General features: G+C 45.4%; 1 protein-coding gene across 2 annotated transcripts in view; it reads right to left on the bottom strand.

Moving 5' to 3' along the window:
• Positions 1–2,911: 2,911 nt before the first annotated feature.
• The window catches only part of sema5ba (sema domain, seven thrombospondin repeats (type 1 and type 1-like), transmembrane domain (TM) and short cytoplasmic domain, (semaphorin) 5Ba), a 340,802-nt gene continuing 327,321 nt past the window's right edge, over positions 2,912–16,392 (bottom strand). For both annotated transcript variants that reach the window (XM_068034843.1, XM_068034844.1), the window contains one exon: positions 2,912–16,298. In XM_068034843.1, coding sequence (XP_067890944.1) covers positions 16,146–16,298 — 153 coding nt within the window. In that variant the 3' untranslated portion in view covers positions 2,912–16,145. The remainder of the gene's footprint in view (positions 16,299–16,392) is intronic.

Here is a 16,392-nt window from a genome sequence, read left to right as displayed (position 1 = left end):
GGAGAATGCAGCAGACCACCACAATGACAGAGACCATTGTATTGGAGGACACCACCTGACCGGTCTAGGCAACGGTAGCACAACTTCAGCAGCCCGATGGCCTTCTCCATGGTTGTCTGAGTGAGGAGTGGCTTTGGTTGTATCGCCTCTGTGCCTTTGTCTGGGGCTCCCGTTGAGGGGTCAGTAGCGATCTCTTCAAGGGATATCCCTTGTCCCCGAGGATCCATCCACACACTTTGGGGGAAGGAATGAAGATCTGAGGCAGCCTGGACTGACGGAGGATGAAGTAGTCATGGAAACTGTCAGGCAAGTGAGTGCACACATGATAGAAGCTCTTGTAATAAAAACAGAACGTGCTGGAAACACTCAGCAGGTCTGGTAGTATCTGTGGAGAGAGAAGCAGGGTTAATGTTTCAGGTCAGTGACCTTGACCTTCAGAACTGATGAAAGGTCACTGTCATGCTAGGCCCCACTTGCCAAGAATGAGGTGCATTAATTTTGTCATGAACATTGATTTTAAACTGTTGCTGGAGTGAAGAAAGGACTTGTTAATCAGCCGTGGCTGGAAAAGACATTTGCATATTAACAGGCAGTGCTTGTGTAGACAAAGGGCCATTCCCTGACACATTCAACCCACAATGGACCTTGATCACCAGGTATTGTGTGTAAGAGGAGCATTCCAGAGACTGCTAAGGTGATACAATCCAGGACTGGTTAGACCAGCTGGTCACATGACTAATTGGCTGCTCCAGGATCTGTTGAACTAGCCACAGAGAGTTTGAACTCAGAAAAATTTTTTGCTCCTGGATTGAGAAGATCTCTCCTATCTGCTCCCATCCTTTTCTCACAAGTCTCTGAATCCACTGAAAACACATGAACTCCAAGAGAGAAAAGTCTCCTACAGCGAATAAGGTTTACTGGGCCCAATGAAAAGCAAGATCTAGCTACAATCGAGGACTCTACAGTGAGCTCGAAGAACCGTAACAAAAACTCTTCAGATATTGCCCCAAACCTTTTCACGTTATTTTTCTTCTGCTCTTTTCTGTCTATATTTGCATGTGTGGATCGTGTATGCATGCTAGCATGGGAGTGTTGTGTATCTGTAGACGTCAACCGAATTAGAGTTGAAGTTTAAATTGAATAAATGTCAACTTTTCTTCTTTAAACCTAAGAAAACCTGTTTGTGCTGGTTTCTTTGCCTTATAATTGGAAAGTGATGAACAAGGATTCGCCAAGGGGGAGGTAAAATCACGGTGTGTTTAAAAATAAAACCCTGTTACAGTAAGACCAGGTGAAGGCTGAAAGAGACCCCTAGACACCTTTCTCACCTGGTCATAACAGTCACAGACCTGAAACATTAACTCTGTTTCTCTCTCCACGGATGCTGCCAGACCTGCTGAGTATTTCCAGCATTTTCTGTTTTTATTTCAGATTTCCAGCATCCGCATTATTTTGCATTTATTTTAGTGGAAGCTGTTGCTGTGGTTGCAGAGCATTGGGTGGGGGTGGGGGGTGGCGGGGGGTGGAAGGTCTTTCTGTTGATGAATTTGATGGGAAGTTGTTGGTGCCTTGATGGCCAATTGGGTGTAATCGATGATGCCCTGCACCTGGGCAAATCCAGCGATGGTGCTGAAACCCAATGCTCTCTCTGAGAACATGTCTCTCGTGATATGAATGTACTGTTCAGCCATGGCAAATAGGGCAAATCAGTAACCGTCTGCATTTGCGAGATGCCATTAAGGTCTGCAGCTGACTCTTGGAAAGAGCCAGAAGCGAGGAAGTTCAAGGCCACAGTGATTTCAAAGGCTACTGGCACGGCATGGTGACTGAGAGATGCTAGGTCGTCAGCAACAAGGTCACAGATACCTGCGACCATCTGCCTGGAGAGTCGCAGTCTCCCACGGCACTGGGTCTCAGTCATCTTCAGGTAGCGCCATCTTTGGCAGTAGATCCTGTGATGAGGGTTTTGTCTCCATTGCCTTCCTGTGATGACGGTTTTGTCTCCACTACCTTCCTGCCCCTCTTTCATCTCCTGTGCCCTCCTTCTGCTTGGGATTCCACTCTTCCTGCGGGGGGGGGGGTGTTGCCCCTCATCGCAATTGGGCCCAAAGTCTGACAGTCGTGCCCCCGTTGCCAAGCAGCAGCCTTCCTTTTGGACATGTGACTGCCTTATTGTGATTCACAGCCTTCTCCCTTGCTCTTCTTACCTGCAATGCCAGAGGGTGACAACTCTGCTCAATACAAGAGCACTGAGTGCCCACTTCCCGCATCACCAAGGGAACCTCCTTTCCAAAGGCTGAGACCCCTCTACCCTGCTGACCATCTTATAGGACCAGGGTAATTCCCTGGGGCAGCCATGACTGACTCCCCACTCTGTACCTGCCTTCCTTCAGCTGATCAACAACACAGCACCTGAAGCCCATGCGGTCCCCCCCCACCTCAGAATCTCACCCTCCACCTCTAACTAGCTCTTAGCTAGCCGTTTAAGAACTTTAATTGGCCTCAGTTGGGAGGCAGGTAGGATTGCTATCCCAACCTCCACCCCACCGCCCACCCCTCCACCCTAGTGAACATTGTTGGTGCTGTGAACGGCATCTCAAACCTGACATGCCAGTTGGCACTGGTATTTTCGGGCCCCTCCCATCTCCTTTCCCAATCTCAAGGGTGGGGGCTGAAAATTCAGCACCATGTGACAAAATCTCCTGGAATACATCCAACCAGAGATGGCAAACCCTGGGAAGAAGCCAATTGGCTCTCGACAGCTTGCAGAGGAAGACAATAGCAGCTCTCTCCTATCTGTCTCTAGTAGAATGCGGTCTTGCTCAATGAATGACACCTCTGCAAAAGAGCGCACGAGAACAGGAGGGGAAAAGAGAAATGGGACTGCACACCATGGAGGGGAACATTCAACTTAGCATCTCCTCGGAATGGTTTATTCTGTAATATCTTTTGCAATGTACAATATACAAAAAATACATAGAATAGCAAAAAAAAAAAACAATTCACAGTGTCTACGGAGGCAGTGATTACTCTCTATGCCACAGTTTACCGACAGAACCATAATTTAAATTGCATAGGAAGGTGCAAGACCTTCAAAACAACTCCTCTGACCCAATTGGGCCCCTGTGGTGCTACAATTAGTGCCCGTTTTGTTCAGTATGCAGATCCATAGATCTGTTTCTTCTAGGTTTATAATTGGCAGACTGATGGGTACCGTTAACTGTTAACAGTCACCAGGGTATTATAGATACCACCCCACAGGACAATGTAGTGGATTTCCTGTAGGGTATTCCCATAACTGGCCACACCTTGTGACCCGCCAGTGCCAGTCACATACCACATCCCATCTGAGGTTCTGTTTAGTACCGTACATCATGCCATTAAAATGATGGCTATAAGTTTGAGCTGGCCCAGAGGGAGGGAAAGCAATTTTAACCCAATTCACTGGGCTGTAAACCCACAGGATCGGGTTGAATGCCAGTTTTATACCTCGCCTGCCTGATATTGCTCTCAAGTTGACTTCAATAGGGAGGCAAAGGGGGGAGGGGAGGGGGAGTGGCGCATAATCAGTCTTGTGCCCAATCTCGCCAGTTTCCCAGCCAGCAGGTTAGGGTAAAACTGTACCCGTCTTCCACACCCGTAATGTTAACCCCAACTGCAGCCCTCATCAAGGTACACGTGCCAATATTAGAGCCCAAATACCAGGGGTCTCTGTCTGCTGTTTTAGCAGAAGTGTTAAATGGCTTTGAGCCCCTGCTGTTAGAGGGGTCGAAGGGATTGTACAGCCATCAAGCGTTCACATCGACATTCACAAACCCAAACATTGAGGCCTGCATGCAGCACCCTTTAAGATTATAGCAGGAGCAATCGGGCACCTGCCTTACACATCAGCTGGATCAGTCACATATCTGGACAAATTCACATAGAGTCCGTGCAAAATATATATTTGGGAGAACAATCGTTTTTCAAAGAAAAAGTGGAATGTACATAGTGATGGTTATATCGTTGTTCAATTTAAAGGCTTTCTTCCTTATGGAGGGGTGTTTGGTGGAAGTGACTTGTGGAGTGTTTTTCTTCCCCTCCCCCACAGCTCACTGAGAATTTTCATAATAGTCTAGTCTCGGATTTTCATTAAATTGCATTACTTGTTACCTACTTCCATTGCCAAAGGCCTAACTACTTAGTGATCTTGTTTCAGCTCTGTACAGAGTTTAACAGCTTAGTTCAGTCCTGTCGATAGAGAAATCTGTTTAGCCCTCAATACTGAAGCCCATTATATTAAAAAAATCCACTTGGCCCAAGGCTGAATGTATTTACCTCTAAACCCTCAACCCCACCATAGCTAACATGTCGCAGTTGCATGTGTTGGCCTGAGGTGGTGCTATTGGTGTACTTTCCCCACCGACAATCAAATACTTTTATTCATTGGGTCAACTTAATGGCAATTCAAACATTTCAGGGGACACGGAAGTGCTTTGCGTGCTGTATTCCAGTTTTTAAAAAAATGCTTCTGCCTAGTGGCTCCAGAGTTTTATCAATCATTGGAATAGATTAAGCAGCCCTGCTGGGCTTGGCAAAGTTTGTACATAGATATGAAAAACCAACAATGCTCCATGGGCCTTTGTTCGTGATGTTGGTTGAGGGATAAGTACTGGCCAGGACACCAGGGAAACCTCCCGGCTCTTCTTCGAAATAGTGGCCATGAGATCATTTACAGCCACCTGAGAGGGCAGACAGGATTTACTGTTTCACCAAACAGTGCAACACTTCCTCAGTAGGGTGTTGGAATGTCAGCCTAGATTCTGCGCTAAGAAGATCAGGGAGTGAACATCAGCTTGCAGAGCCAGACTCCCTCTGCCCCCCCCAACCTCATTATTTTCTAAAGGGAAAAATTCTAAAAACCCAATAAAAATACATTTATTTAAAGAAAATGTACTCGCAATCCAACAAATTTAAAGAGTGCAAGATGTAAGCATCTCTACCCTTGGCGAGAACTGGCCAGGGCTGATCTGGTTACAGTTCTCCCTGGGCTGCAGACACATCTTCCAATTGATTACTGCCCCATTAACCTGCCACTTACACGTGATGCCCAATGCCAAGCAGAAGCCTCCTTCGCAAACCCGTAGTAAGCAGCAGTTTTGAGGCCCCATAACCTTGGACGCTTGGCAGAATCTGCTAGTGCAATGGCATATGAGGACATTATACCATCAGCACGCATATATCTTGACTGGTTCCCCAGGGTTGGTCACATTATACTATAGATATGATAACATCTTAAAATTTAAAACATCAGTATTTTTTTCTTTGCTTGTTAAATGTTGGCTTCATCATCAGAAAGCCACTGGCCAAGCTTAAGTTTGTAAAAGAATAACAATTATCTTAATACTGTCATGGGATCAGCATCCTTTTTATTTCCATTTCATTACTTTGCTGCACCCAAAAAAACTTGAGGGACATTACTTCAGGAGAACGGCACAGTTTTCCAATTCACAGCCCCATTTTAACCTCACCTGCTCCATTGGGGGTGAGAATGATTAGATTTTAGATTAGAGATACAGCACTGAAACAGGCCCTTCGGCCCACCGAGTCTGTGCCGAACATCAACCACCCATTTATACTAATCCTACACTAATCCCATATTCCTACCAAACATCCCCACCTGTCCCTATATTTCCCTACCACCTACCTATACTAGTGACAATTTATAATGGCCAATTTACCTACCAACCTGCAAGTCTTTTGGCTTGTGGGAGGAAACCGGAGCACCCGGAGAAAACCCACGCAGACACAGGGAGAACTTGCAAACTCCACACAGGCAGTACCCGGAATCGAACCCGGGTCCCTGGAGCTGTGAGGCTGCGGTGCTAACCACTGCGCCACTGTGCCGCCAGACTGTGTCTGGAATGGAGCACCCAATATACATTCCACCCAATTATACTCTCTGCTCGCTGCAAGGGAAAGTTAAAATGCGGTGGGGCCTTCCAATCATACCCAAACTCGTCTCGTTCGTACGGGGGAGGGTGGGTTAAAACTGGAAGGCTATGGCGTCTGCTTCAAGCATTCCTGGCTCAGATATAGCGTGGTTAAGCTGCAGGCTAAAGCTGCCCCTTAAACCGCCTCAGCACCAGAAGGTTGCATTTATGTGACAGCTCTCCATTAAGCAGCTAGGGGTTGGCAACTCTGGTAGGATGTATTCCTGGAGGCTTCATCACATGACATCCTGTCTCCAATCCCCTCCCTCCTTCTTCCCCATCCCCACCATGGTCACCCAGCATACCATCCTCTTGTACACTGCCCTCCCACAGCCAATCAAGGGGCCAGCAGAACGTTCATTACTCAATTGGTTGATTCTCAACTTCAGCCAAATGACCCTTTCTTCCCCAATTCCAATATTTTTTTTAGAACTAATAAGCAAAAGTGTTGGTGTTCAAAGAAAATGAAGAAAGCGCACAATCTTTTTAATACCCTGATGATTTTTCTCCCAGGTTTTACTTGCAGCAGTGCTCTCGAAATCAATCTTCAATTCCTAAAGACTTCAGGACAATCCTGGAGGGTTGGCAACGCTGGGACATTTATGGAGTGTGACCAAGGGTGCTGAAGGAACATGCATCATTAGGAAGTGGAGTGAGACGACTCAACTCATTTCACAACAGGTAGGCAGACGTCGAAAAGCATCAGACTCTTGGTCAGCCTCCATAGGGTGGGACGAATTGCAAGTCAGGGCCGTCGCACTAATAAACTAGTACCAATACTACTTCTAATTACAAATTTAATATTTACAAAAGCATCTGCTTGTTCTGCAGTTTAAAAAATAAGGCTGTTCCCAATGGCCTGGACTATACAAGGTATATTTACATTTAATCTTCATCATTCTGTTCACGTCTATATACAAAGATGTATCTGGTCAGTACAATACTATCCAGAGCTGGACTATTGCTCAGGCTCATTCAGTGAGCTGAGAGAGTCCATTCACGAAAATGCCCCATGTAAATGCTACACTGCTGACCCTAGTGACAGTGGATGAGAAGTGCAATACTGAAGAGGCACTTCTATCTTGCTTTACTCCTGTTGCTATTTTGATATATCTGCCCGTTGCCATGTGTTTGCCTGACTGCTAAATGATGCTGCGTTTTTACTCAATTTCTCACACAACAGTGACTGCCCTTCAAAAGTAACTCATTGGTTTCACCATGGTGCCCGGAGGTTGTGAAAGGCGCTATATAGATGCAAGTCCTTTTGATGCATTGTTTAGCACAACCACCGCCCCCCCCCCCCACCCCGCCCAATGGCTCACAGTTCAACAACAGTCAGCTTCCCTCTATTAAAAGCAAAATACTGCGGATGCTGGAAATCGGAAATAAAAACAAGAAATGCTGGAAATACTCAGCAGGTCTGGCAGCATCTGTGGAGAGAGAAGCAGAGTTAACGTTTCAGGTCAGTGACCTTTCATCAGAACTGGCAAATATTAGAAATGTGAAAGGTTATAAACAAGTAAAGTGGTGGTGGGGCAAAAGAAAACAAAGGAGAAGGTGTAAATAGGACAAGGTCACAGAATAGCTGACCAGAAGGTCATGGAGCAAAGATATGTTAATGGTGTGTTGAAAGACAAAGCATTAGTACAGAAAGGGTGTTAACGGACTGAAAATTGAACAGCCGCAAGTACAAACATGAAAATAACAGTGGGTAAGCAAACTGAACAAACTAAGATGAAATAAAATAAAATCAACACAAAAAAAATTTTAAAAAGGAAAAAGAAAAAAATAACTAAAAATAAAAGTAAAATGGGGGGCCCCGTCAAGCTCTGAAATTATTGAACTCAATGTTCAGTCTGGCAGGCTGTAGTGTGCCTAATCGGTAAATGAGATGCTGTTCCTCGAGCTTGTGTTGATGTTCACCGGAACACTGCAGCAATCCCAGGACAGAGATGTGAGCAGGAGGGAGTGTTGAAATGGCAAGCAACCGGAAGCTCGGGGTCCTGCTTGCGGACTGAGCGGAGGTGTTCCGCAAAGCAGTCACTCCAGTCTGCGTTTGGTCTCCCCAATGTAGAGGAGACCACATTGTGAGCAGCGAATACAGTATTCTACATTGAAAGAAGTACAAATCACTGCTTCACCTGAAAGGAGTGTTTGGGGCCTGGGATAGTGAGGAGAGGGGAGGTAAATGGGCAGGTATTACACCTCCTGCGATTGCAGGGGAAGGTGCCGTGGGAAGGGGATGAGGTGCTAGGGGTAATGGAGGAGTGGACCACGGTGTCACGGGAACTATCCCTTCGGAATGCTGACAGGGGAAGATGCGTTTAGTAGTGGCATCAAGCTGGAGGTGGCGGAAATGGCGGAGGATGATCCTTTGGATATGGAGGCTCATTGGGTGGAAAGTGAGGACAAGGGGAACCCTGTCATGGTCTGGGAGGGAGGGGAAGGGGTGAGGGCAGAGGTGTGGTAAATGGGCCGGACATGGTTGAGGGCCCTGTCAACCACAGTGGGGGGGAATCCTCGGCTGAGGAAAAAGGAAGACATAGAACTTCGCTCTATTACTTTGTCCAAGTTGTGAGTCTTCATGCATGACCCCAGGGGGTGGCTTTTTGACCTTTTGTGGAGGGGCTTCATAGTGGAGCCCAATCATCTCTTCACCAAACCCTCGCATACATGTGCTTTCCAATAGTGGCATCAACGCAAATACAAGGGGATGAAAGACAAATTAATGGCCTGCACTCGTCAACCTGGCTAAGGAGAGCTACCTCAACACAGGACCTGAAGCCTTCCTGATCCAGTAGGTATTGCACTTACCAAGGGAGAAAGTGGGGTTGCCCTGCCAATTCAGTGTTAATAAGTCTGGTGTTATATAATGGAGTTGTCGATGAATAGAGAGAGCACGACAGTACTCACTCGGTGCTGCCTCTAATGGCCTAGCAAGGTAAATCAACACGAGGACATCTATTTTCGCAATTTGTAGGGGACAGCTGCAATGTAACAACCCTCTTTTATCTCTCATTTTGCTTTAGGAACAGGAGGAGGCCATTCAGCCCCTTGAGCCTGTTCCACCATTCAATGAGTTGGCGGCTTATCTGCAATCTAACGCCTTTGCCCCATATCCCTTAATACCTTTGGCTAACAAAAATCCATCAATTCCAGTTTTAAGATTAACAATTGATCTAGCATTAATTATCGTTTCCGGAAGACAGTTCCAAACTGTCACTACCCTTTGTGTGAAGAATGTTTGATGAATCGAAAAGTGTTTTAGTTTGGATTTTTGGGATCTGGGCTCCAGATTCTAACTACAACTACGCACTCTGCATCCCATCCAACACCAGCTGCAGCAGTGATTAGGCCCCTACTCTAAACCCATGCCAAGATGAGTTAAAGGGAGAAACAAAATCATTCTGGAGTTTCTGAGATATATGTCAACAGGGATTGAGTTTGCCATGTGCTGAGGAAGCAGCAAAGAGCCAATTACTTCCAAAACATTACTGTTTGTGAAATGTGTGTTCCAGATTACATCATTAACATTGCCTCAGAACACTGAGTTCTGACAATTACCTCAGCTCCTGGAATTGTAAGACAAGTCCATCAGCTGCAGCCTCTCTCCAAAAGTTATCAGTCAAACTACAAAGAAAACACAAGCTGCTGGCGCACAAGTCAGGGGTCGCTCTTGAGAAGCTTCCTGATCTATAACGCCTCAGTGCCAAACCAGAGGGTGCATTCAGCAATTGAGCCAAGGTTTGTGTTTATCAGAGTCACAAGTGCGTAGTGTAGAATTATTCTGTAATCCTACAGCTAACAAGTGCTGTAACCTGCAGAGCAACGGACCAAATGCTGGAAGATGGGATTAGGCTGGGTGGCTCGTTTTTCGGCTGTCGCAAACGCGATGGGCCAAGTGGCCTCTTTCTGTGTCGTAAACTTTCTATGATTCTAATACATCCCATCCCTCTGTCCACATTCAAAGGCTCTCTGCTACAGGCCTAACTGCTCACCGCTATTGGCTGTGTCCAGGTAACACTTTGCAGCTTATTCATTGGAGCAGACTTGCAGTGTTAGGCTCCTGAAGAATAAGGGTGTTGTACGCAAGCTGGGACTTGCTTTCCTTTTCGGTCGGGCGTCTGTTGGGAATGTTCCTGCAGAATGGAGATTCCCACTGTTCCGATATGAACAAATTCCCCATGAGTTGTTCTTGAGGACAAATTCTACTGAAATGCTACACAGCCTTTGCTCAACATTAGCTGCCTCCTATCTTTCCACTCATTTTACCAGGTTTCACCTCTTCTCCCCATAAGCAGTACGTCTGCATCCCCACAATAACACCTCGCATTTGTATAATGCATTTAACTGAGTAAAACCTTCCAAGGCACCCCATAGGACACCGAGTGACATAAGGAGATATTAGGAGAAGTGACTAAAAGCTTGGTCAAAGAGGTAGGTCTTAAGAGCATCTTAAAGGAGCGACGGAGTGGTTTAGGGAGGGAATGCCAGAGTTTAGGGCCTTGACAGCTGAAGGCACGGCCACCATTGGTGGGCTGAGGAAATCAGGGATGTGTTAGAAACCAGAATTCAAGGAACGCGAAGACCTCAGAAGGTCATAGCGCTGGAAGGTGTTGGGGGAGGTGGTGTTATAGAGATAGGGAGGGGTGAAGTCATGCAGGATATTGAACACAAACATCAAAATGTTAAAATAGAGGTGTTTCTGGACTGGAAGCCAATGTAGCTCAGTGAGCACAGGCCTGCTGGAAGAATGAGATTTGGTGTGAGTTAGGATACAGGCATCAGAATGTTGTATTGAGCTTAAGTTTACAGAGAATGGAAGGTGGGAGCTGGCCAGGAGAACCAGGAGAGACTCTTTACAAGAATGGTTAACTGCGTACCCATAGTTGAATTTTCCCACCCCTAGTTCGGGATTGCTAATGCCAATCACAGTTTTCTCCTTGCTGATTGGCTGAAATCAGTTACATTGGGAGAATACTGAGAAGTGCAGAGGAAGTGAGGGACCTTGGCGTGAATGTCCACAGATTCATGAAGGTAGCAGGACAGGTCGATGAGATGGTTAAGAAGGCATCTGGAATCTTTTCCTTTATTAACCGAGGTATAGAATATAAGAGCAGGGAGGTTATGCTGGAACTGTACAAATCATTAGTAAGGCCGCAACTTGAATACTGTGTGCAGTTCTGGTCACCTCATTACAGAAAGGATGTAATTGCACTAGAGAGGGTACAAAGGAGATTTACGAGGATGTTGCTGGGACTGGAAAATTGCAGCTATGAGGAAAGATTGGATAGGCTGGGGTTGTTCTCCTTGGAACAGAGGAGAGATTTGATTGGAATGTACAAAATTGTGAGGGGCCTGGATACAGTGAATGGGAAGGGCCTATTTACCTTTGCGGAGAGGTCAATGACTAGGGGGCATAGATTTAAAGTGATTGATAGAAAGAATAGAGGGGAGATGAGAAAACATTTTTCACCCAGAGGGTGGTGGGGGTCTGGAACTCACTGCCTGAAAGGGTAGTAGAGGCAGAAACCCTCAACTCTTTAAAAAGTGTCTGGATATGCACCTCAATTGCTGTAACCCGTAGGGCTATGGACCAAATGCTGAAAGGTGGGATTAGGCTGGGTGGCTCGTTTTTTGACCGGCACAGACATGTTGGGCCAAGTGGCTTCTTTCTGTGCCGTAAGCTTTCTATGATTCTATTGGCACAGGTCAGGTTAGATCGTGATGCCTGGAGATGCTACATCGGGAGGGATACAGACACCTTTGAGACGGAGCGAAGAACCACTATGAAAGAGAAGAGGAGACGGATAGATCCATTTGCCCCGAGCAGTGACTACACCTTCACTTGTACCCGCTGTGGGAGAATCTGACGGTCACGGATAGCCCTGATTACCACCAGCGGGCCTGCAACCGATGACTACAACTGTCCCAAAATCTTCGTCGCGCAGAAATGCCAAGAAGATTGGCACAGGTCAGGGGTCACTCCTGGCAGCTTTCTGATCCATAATGCTTCAGTGTCAAACCATACTGTGCATTCACCAATTGAGCAAAATGCAAACATTTTTTTTCTGTAGACTTATAGAATCACAGAATGATTACAGCACAGAAGGAGGCCATTTGGCCCGTCGAGTCCATGCCGGCTCCCTGCAAGAACAATCTAACTAGTCCTACTCCCCCATCCTTTTCCTGTAGCCGTGAATTTTTTTTTCCCTTCAGTTGCTTATCCAGTTCCCTTCAGAAAACCATGACTGAATCTGCCTCCACCACACTCTCAGGCAGTGCAGTCCCGATCCTAACCACTCACTGTGTAAAAAAGTGTTTCTTTCCTCATGCCACCTTTGGTTCTTTAACCTATCACCTTAAATCGGTGTTTTCTGGTTCTTAATGCTTCCGCCAACGGGAACAGTTTCTCCCTACCTGCTCTGTCCAGACCCCTCATAATTCTGAGCACTTCTTCTCTCAACCTTCTCTTCTCTAAGGAGAACAATCCCAGTTTCTCCAAATCAAAGTAATGTCAATGCTGGACTATCATCTCTATTTCGAACCAGTGTCAGCAAACAACTGCTCCTAGGTCAGGATACAGAACAAAGTTCAATCTATTCTGTCTCAACAACATGTCAACTTCCAAACTCAGAATAGCAATGTGCCATTGCCAATTCCCACATCACCATCCTTTAGCCTCACTAATGAACAAGGTCAGCTTGGGCCAAACTCATTTCACAAAGTCCCCTGATGACAGTGAGAGGAAAATTCAATCCACCTGGATCAATGGATCTTTGAGCCCAGGGCTCATAATTAACAGAAGAATAAGTCACTGCACTACCTGGAATCTCCCTTCTTTGCTTCTTAACTAACATCTACTTTATTCAACGTTCAGGAGTGACAGATGGCTCTTGAAGTTGGCTCATGATAGATCCCTCCGTGGCCCACTATGACCCAATTCTGTGCCCCACTCTTTTGCTTGATGAACCAAAATCAGGTGATGTCAAAACCCCAGTGGAATTCCGAACACCATAACTAATGACAACCATAACAGTGGTGCACGGACTGCGTGCATACATTCTGCAGATATAGATTCACGCATGTATAAAAGTACCAGATGACAAGTATTACTCTTCCCAGTGACAATTATAATAAGAATTTCCTGCATTTTCTCCCCCCCACCCCCGCCTAAGAAAAATAATATATGCTGGAAACAAGGTGACGGCCAAGTAAGGCTACAATGGACAAACCATCACATGATACAAGGATAATTTACAGTGGTTGATGAAAACTAAGGCACACCTGAGTAGTCACCACATTCCACAGTCTTGTAGCTAATTGAAGCTCATTATTAACTTTACACAATTCATGTTGTACTCGCAGTGCCAGGAGGTGGAAATTCACACTTCCCAATAATTCAGGAGAAGTAGGCCCACCATTCAGACAAAAGTAAAAAAAAAATCTACTTCAACAACAACAACTTGTATTTATGTAGTGCCTTTAGCTTAGTAAAACGTCCCAAAGGCTTAACAGGAGTGTTATCAAACAAAATTTGACACTGAACCACGTAAGGAGATATTAGGGCAGGTGACCAAAAGCTTGGTCAAAGAGGTAGATTTTAAGGAGCATCTTAAAGGAGGAGAGGTGGAGAGATTTAGGGAGGGAATTCCAGAGCTTAGAACTGAGGCAGCTAAAGGCACAGCGGACAATTGTGGAGCGATTAAAATAGAGGATGCACAAGAGGGCCAGAATTGGAGTGCAGAGATCTTGGAGGGTTGCAGAGCTGCAGGGGATTACAGAGACAGGGAGGGAGTGAGGCACTGGAGAGATTTGAAAACATGGATGAGAATTTTAGCTCTCATGTACACTGGTGTGATCCTCACTGCAGATAACTACAAAGCCGCAATCGCATACATACATACATACACACATGCATCATCCAGGAAAATTCACCAAACAAATCCCCCAATGCCTCTTATTGTATTTGGGTCCTGGGCAATTGCCGCCGTTTTAAACCACCAGCTCACTGAATGCGGTCAAGCCATAGCCATCTGGGAAAAGCCACCGTAGAAATCTTGACGGCTATGCTGTGAAACACAGGAGTTTTTGTTAAAAGGGGGTAACCCATCACCAGTGGCAAGCTATTCTTTTATCTTTATATGTGTACCTCAGTGCAGACAATTTTATAGCTGCCTTCGCATACATACATACACACTTCTTCATCACCATCTAGCAAAATTCAGATTTTCCCCTTTAAGATAACCCAGTTGGTTCAGTATATGAAGCTTATGAAGACCGGACTTCATTGTAAATGATCGACGGAAATCCAGGTTCTACAATAATTGGCATCCAAGCCTTGGCAAAGCAGGTGTACCATGAGGATTCGACTGCACCATCCAAACGTAGCAATGCTTAATTACGCTATTAGATCACGAATGGGTAGGCACAGCTTCCAACTGTATCCCAAATGACAGATAACTTGCTACAGGAGGTCAAAGAAATTGAACTGAAGCTGATGCCAGATAGCCAAGAACTTCATCACAAGTTGAAAAAGAAAAACGCTTTTTACCTGGGAAGCTTTTAGCTAGAACTCGGAACACTGCCCAGTCCTGAAATGTGCTTCAGTAAACTTTGAACAGAACTCTGTCCTTCAGTTTTCTGCCCAGCTCATCACAGGGAGGGCAGTGCAGGATTAAACAAAAGATTTTTGACTTTCTGCTCAAATACCTAATCATCTCAGGTAGGATATGGGTGAGTTCCAGTTCAAACAGTGCACCTTAACCCCAGTGTCAGAGATCCAGCCCCCTCTCTTAGTACAGCCAAAACCCTGTTCTTCACTCTAGTGCCCTCTCTGGACAACCCAGGGTAATGTTATGACAAGTCAGGAGCTGGAGAGAATGCAGCGTCAAGCCAGGCGGGATAATTAGGAGCATCTCATATTCGAGCCACATTGACATTTGGGAAATTCTCTGCTGCTACAGCTTCTGGCTCCTCTGCCCATTTCTCCGTCAACCTTGCATCTTAGAACCATTCTTTCAAGTTTACAGGACACTTCCTGATGGAGCAGGTGAAATGATGTGAAGCAGCAGCTTAAATCTGCCGACAACAAATGCATGAAGCAATCAAACCGTCCAAACTAGGGTCAAGGGTGCATTAAACTAATCGACCGGAACCATCGAAGGACTTGCTCCAAATTATTTTAACAGTAGTTTGCCGATTTAAAGGATTTCAAACCTAACTAAACTCGGAGACCAACTCCAGTGAACCAGAGCATCGGAAGGCCTCTGTTAAGTATCACTGGGTTGCTCTCCAATTTCCCCAACTCATGGACAATTGAAGTGCAGAAATGCCAACTCTGGGAATACAAGTGAGGAAAAAGATAGAAAAGAACGATCAAAACCTGAAGCTACACAAAGAACACGGTTAAAGTAACTTGCCAGTTTAAAAAAATAAAGAACATTTAGAAGTTTTTTTTTGAACAGTTGATTGGGCGAGATGAAGTAGGGTGGGAGGAGGCTTGCCTCAATCATGAACACCCTTATTGAACTGTTGGACCCAATGGCCTGTTTGTCTGCTGTAAATACTGGGTAAGACTATGTTTTGTTACTGTGAGGCTCCACAGGATATCCATCTGAAAATTAATACCGAAGGGAGAAGAGGGAAAAATAAAAACCTTTAGAATGACAATAAAAAATAACGCCCCCTCAGTCGCAATGGAGTATTTTTGTATCCAGATGCTACAATCACATTCTCAAAACCACCTGTAGTACCACTTCGCCTCTGTGAAGAAATCTTCAGCAAATCTATAGTTTCACAGAGACAACATGTTGCTATGGCAACTATTGTAGTGTTCGGCCACTGTGGAGGCCATTTTGTTTCCGCTGCGCTTGTCAATGTTTTTCTCCCCTTTGAATATGAAGCGTACATTAGGCTTAATCGTCAGGGAGTCTATTAAGAAAAAATCCATTGCTTATTAAGTCTTCATTTCTTATAAGTCATAAACAAGTCTTGATGGTTGGACTTGAAGAAGTGCAAATCTTTAATGAAGAACTCCACAAAATTTGAACTGTGATTGGTTGATGCTATGCCTCGACTACTTGTGTTGCTATGATTATGGTTTGCTCATAGGGGGAATCCATTCTGGATCGTTTCTAAGCACCGTCTCCAGGGGAAGCTCGCTCCAGCATTTTAGGTGTAGGTTCTGTCAGGTGAGGAGTCAGGCCTGTAGTCATACTTATTCAGGGTGGTAGGGTAGTATGTCGTGGTGTACACATTCGTCTGTTGTAGAGAGGAGAAATAATTGCTCCTGTCATCAGGAATCAAGTTGTTCTTGTTCAGTGTCTGGGGTAAAATAAAGAGCCAAATTTTTAGGTTCAATGTAATGTCAGGCAACTTAAACAAATAGCTCCTGAGCTGATTTAAGAAAAAAAGAAAA

The sequence above is a fragment of the Heterodontus francisci genome, chromosome 7 (assembly GCF_036365525.1).
Source record: "Heterodontus francisci isolate sHetFra1 chromosome 7, sHetFra1.hap1, whole genome shotgun sequence".
NCBI lineage: Eukaryota > Metazoa > Chordata > Chondrichthyes > Heterodontiformes > Heterodontidae > Heterodontus > Heterodontus francisci.
Note: the sequence above shows the minus strand (reverse complement) of the source record. Positions and strands in the feature narration are given on the sequence as shown.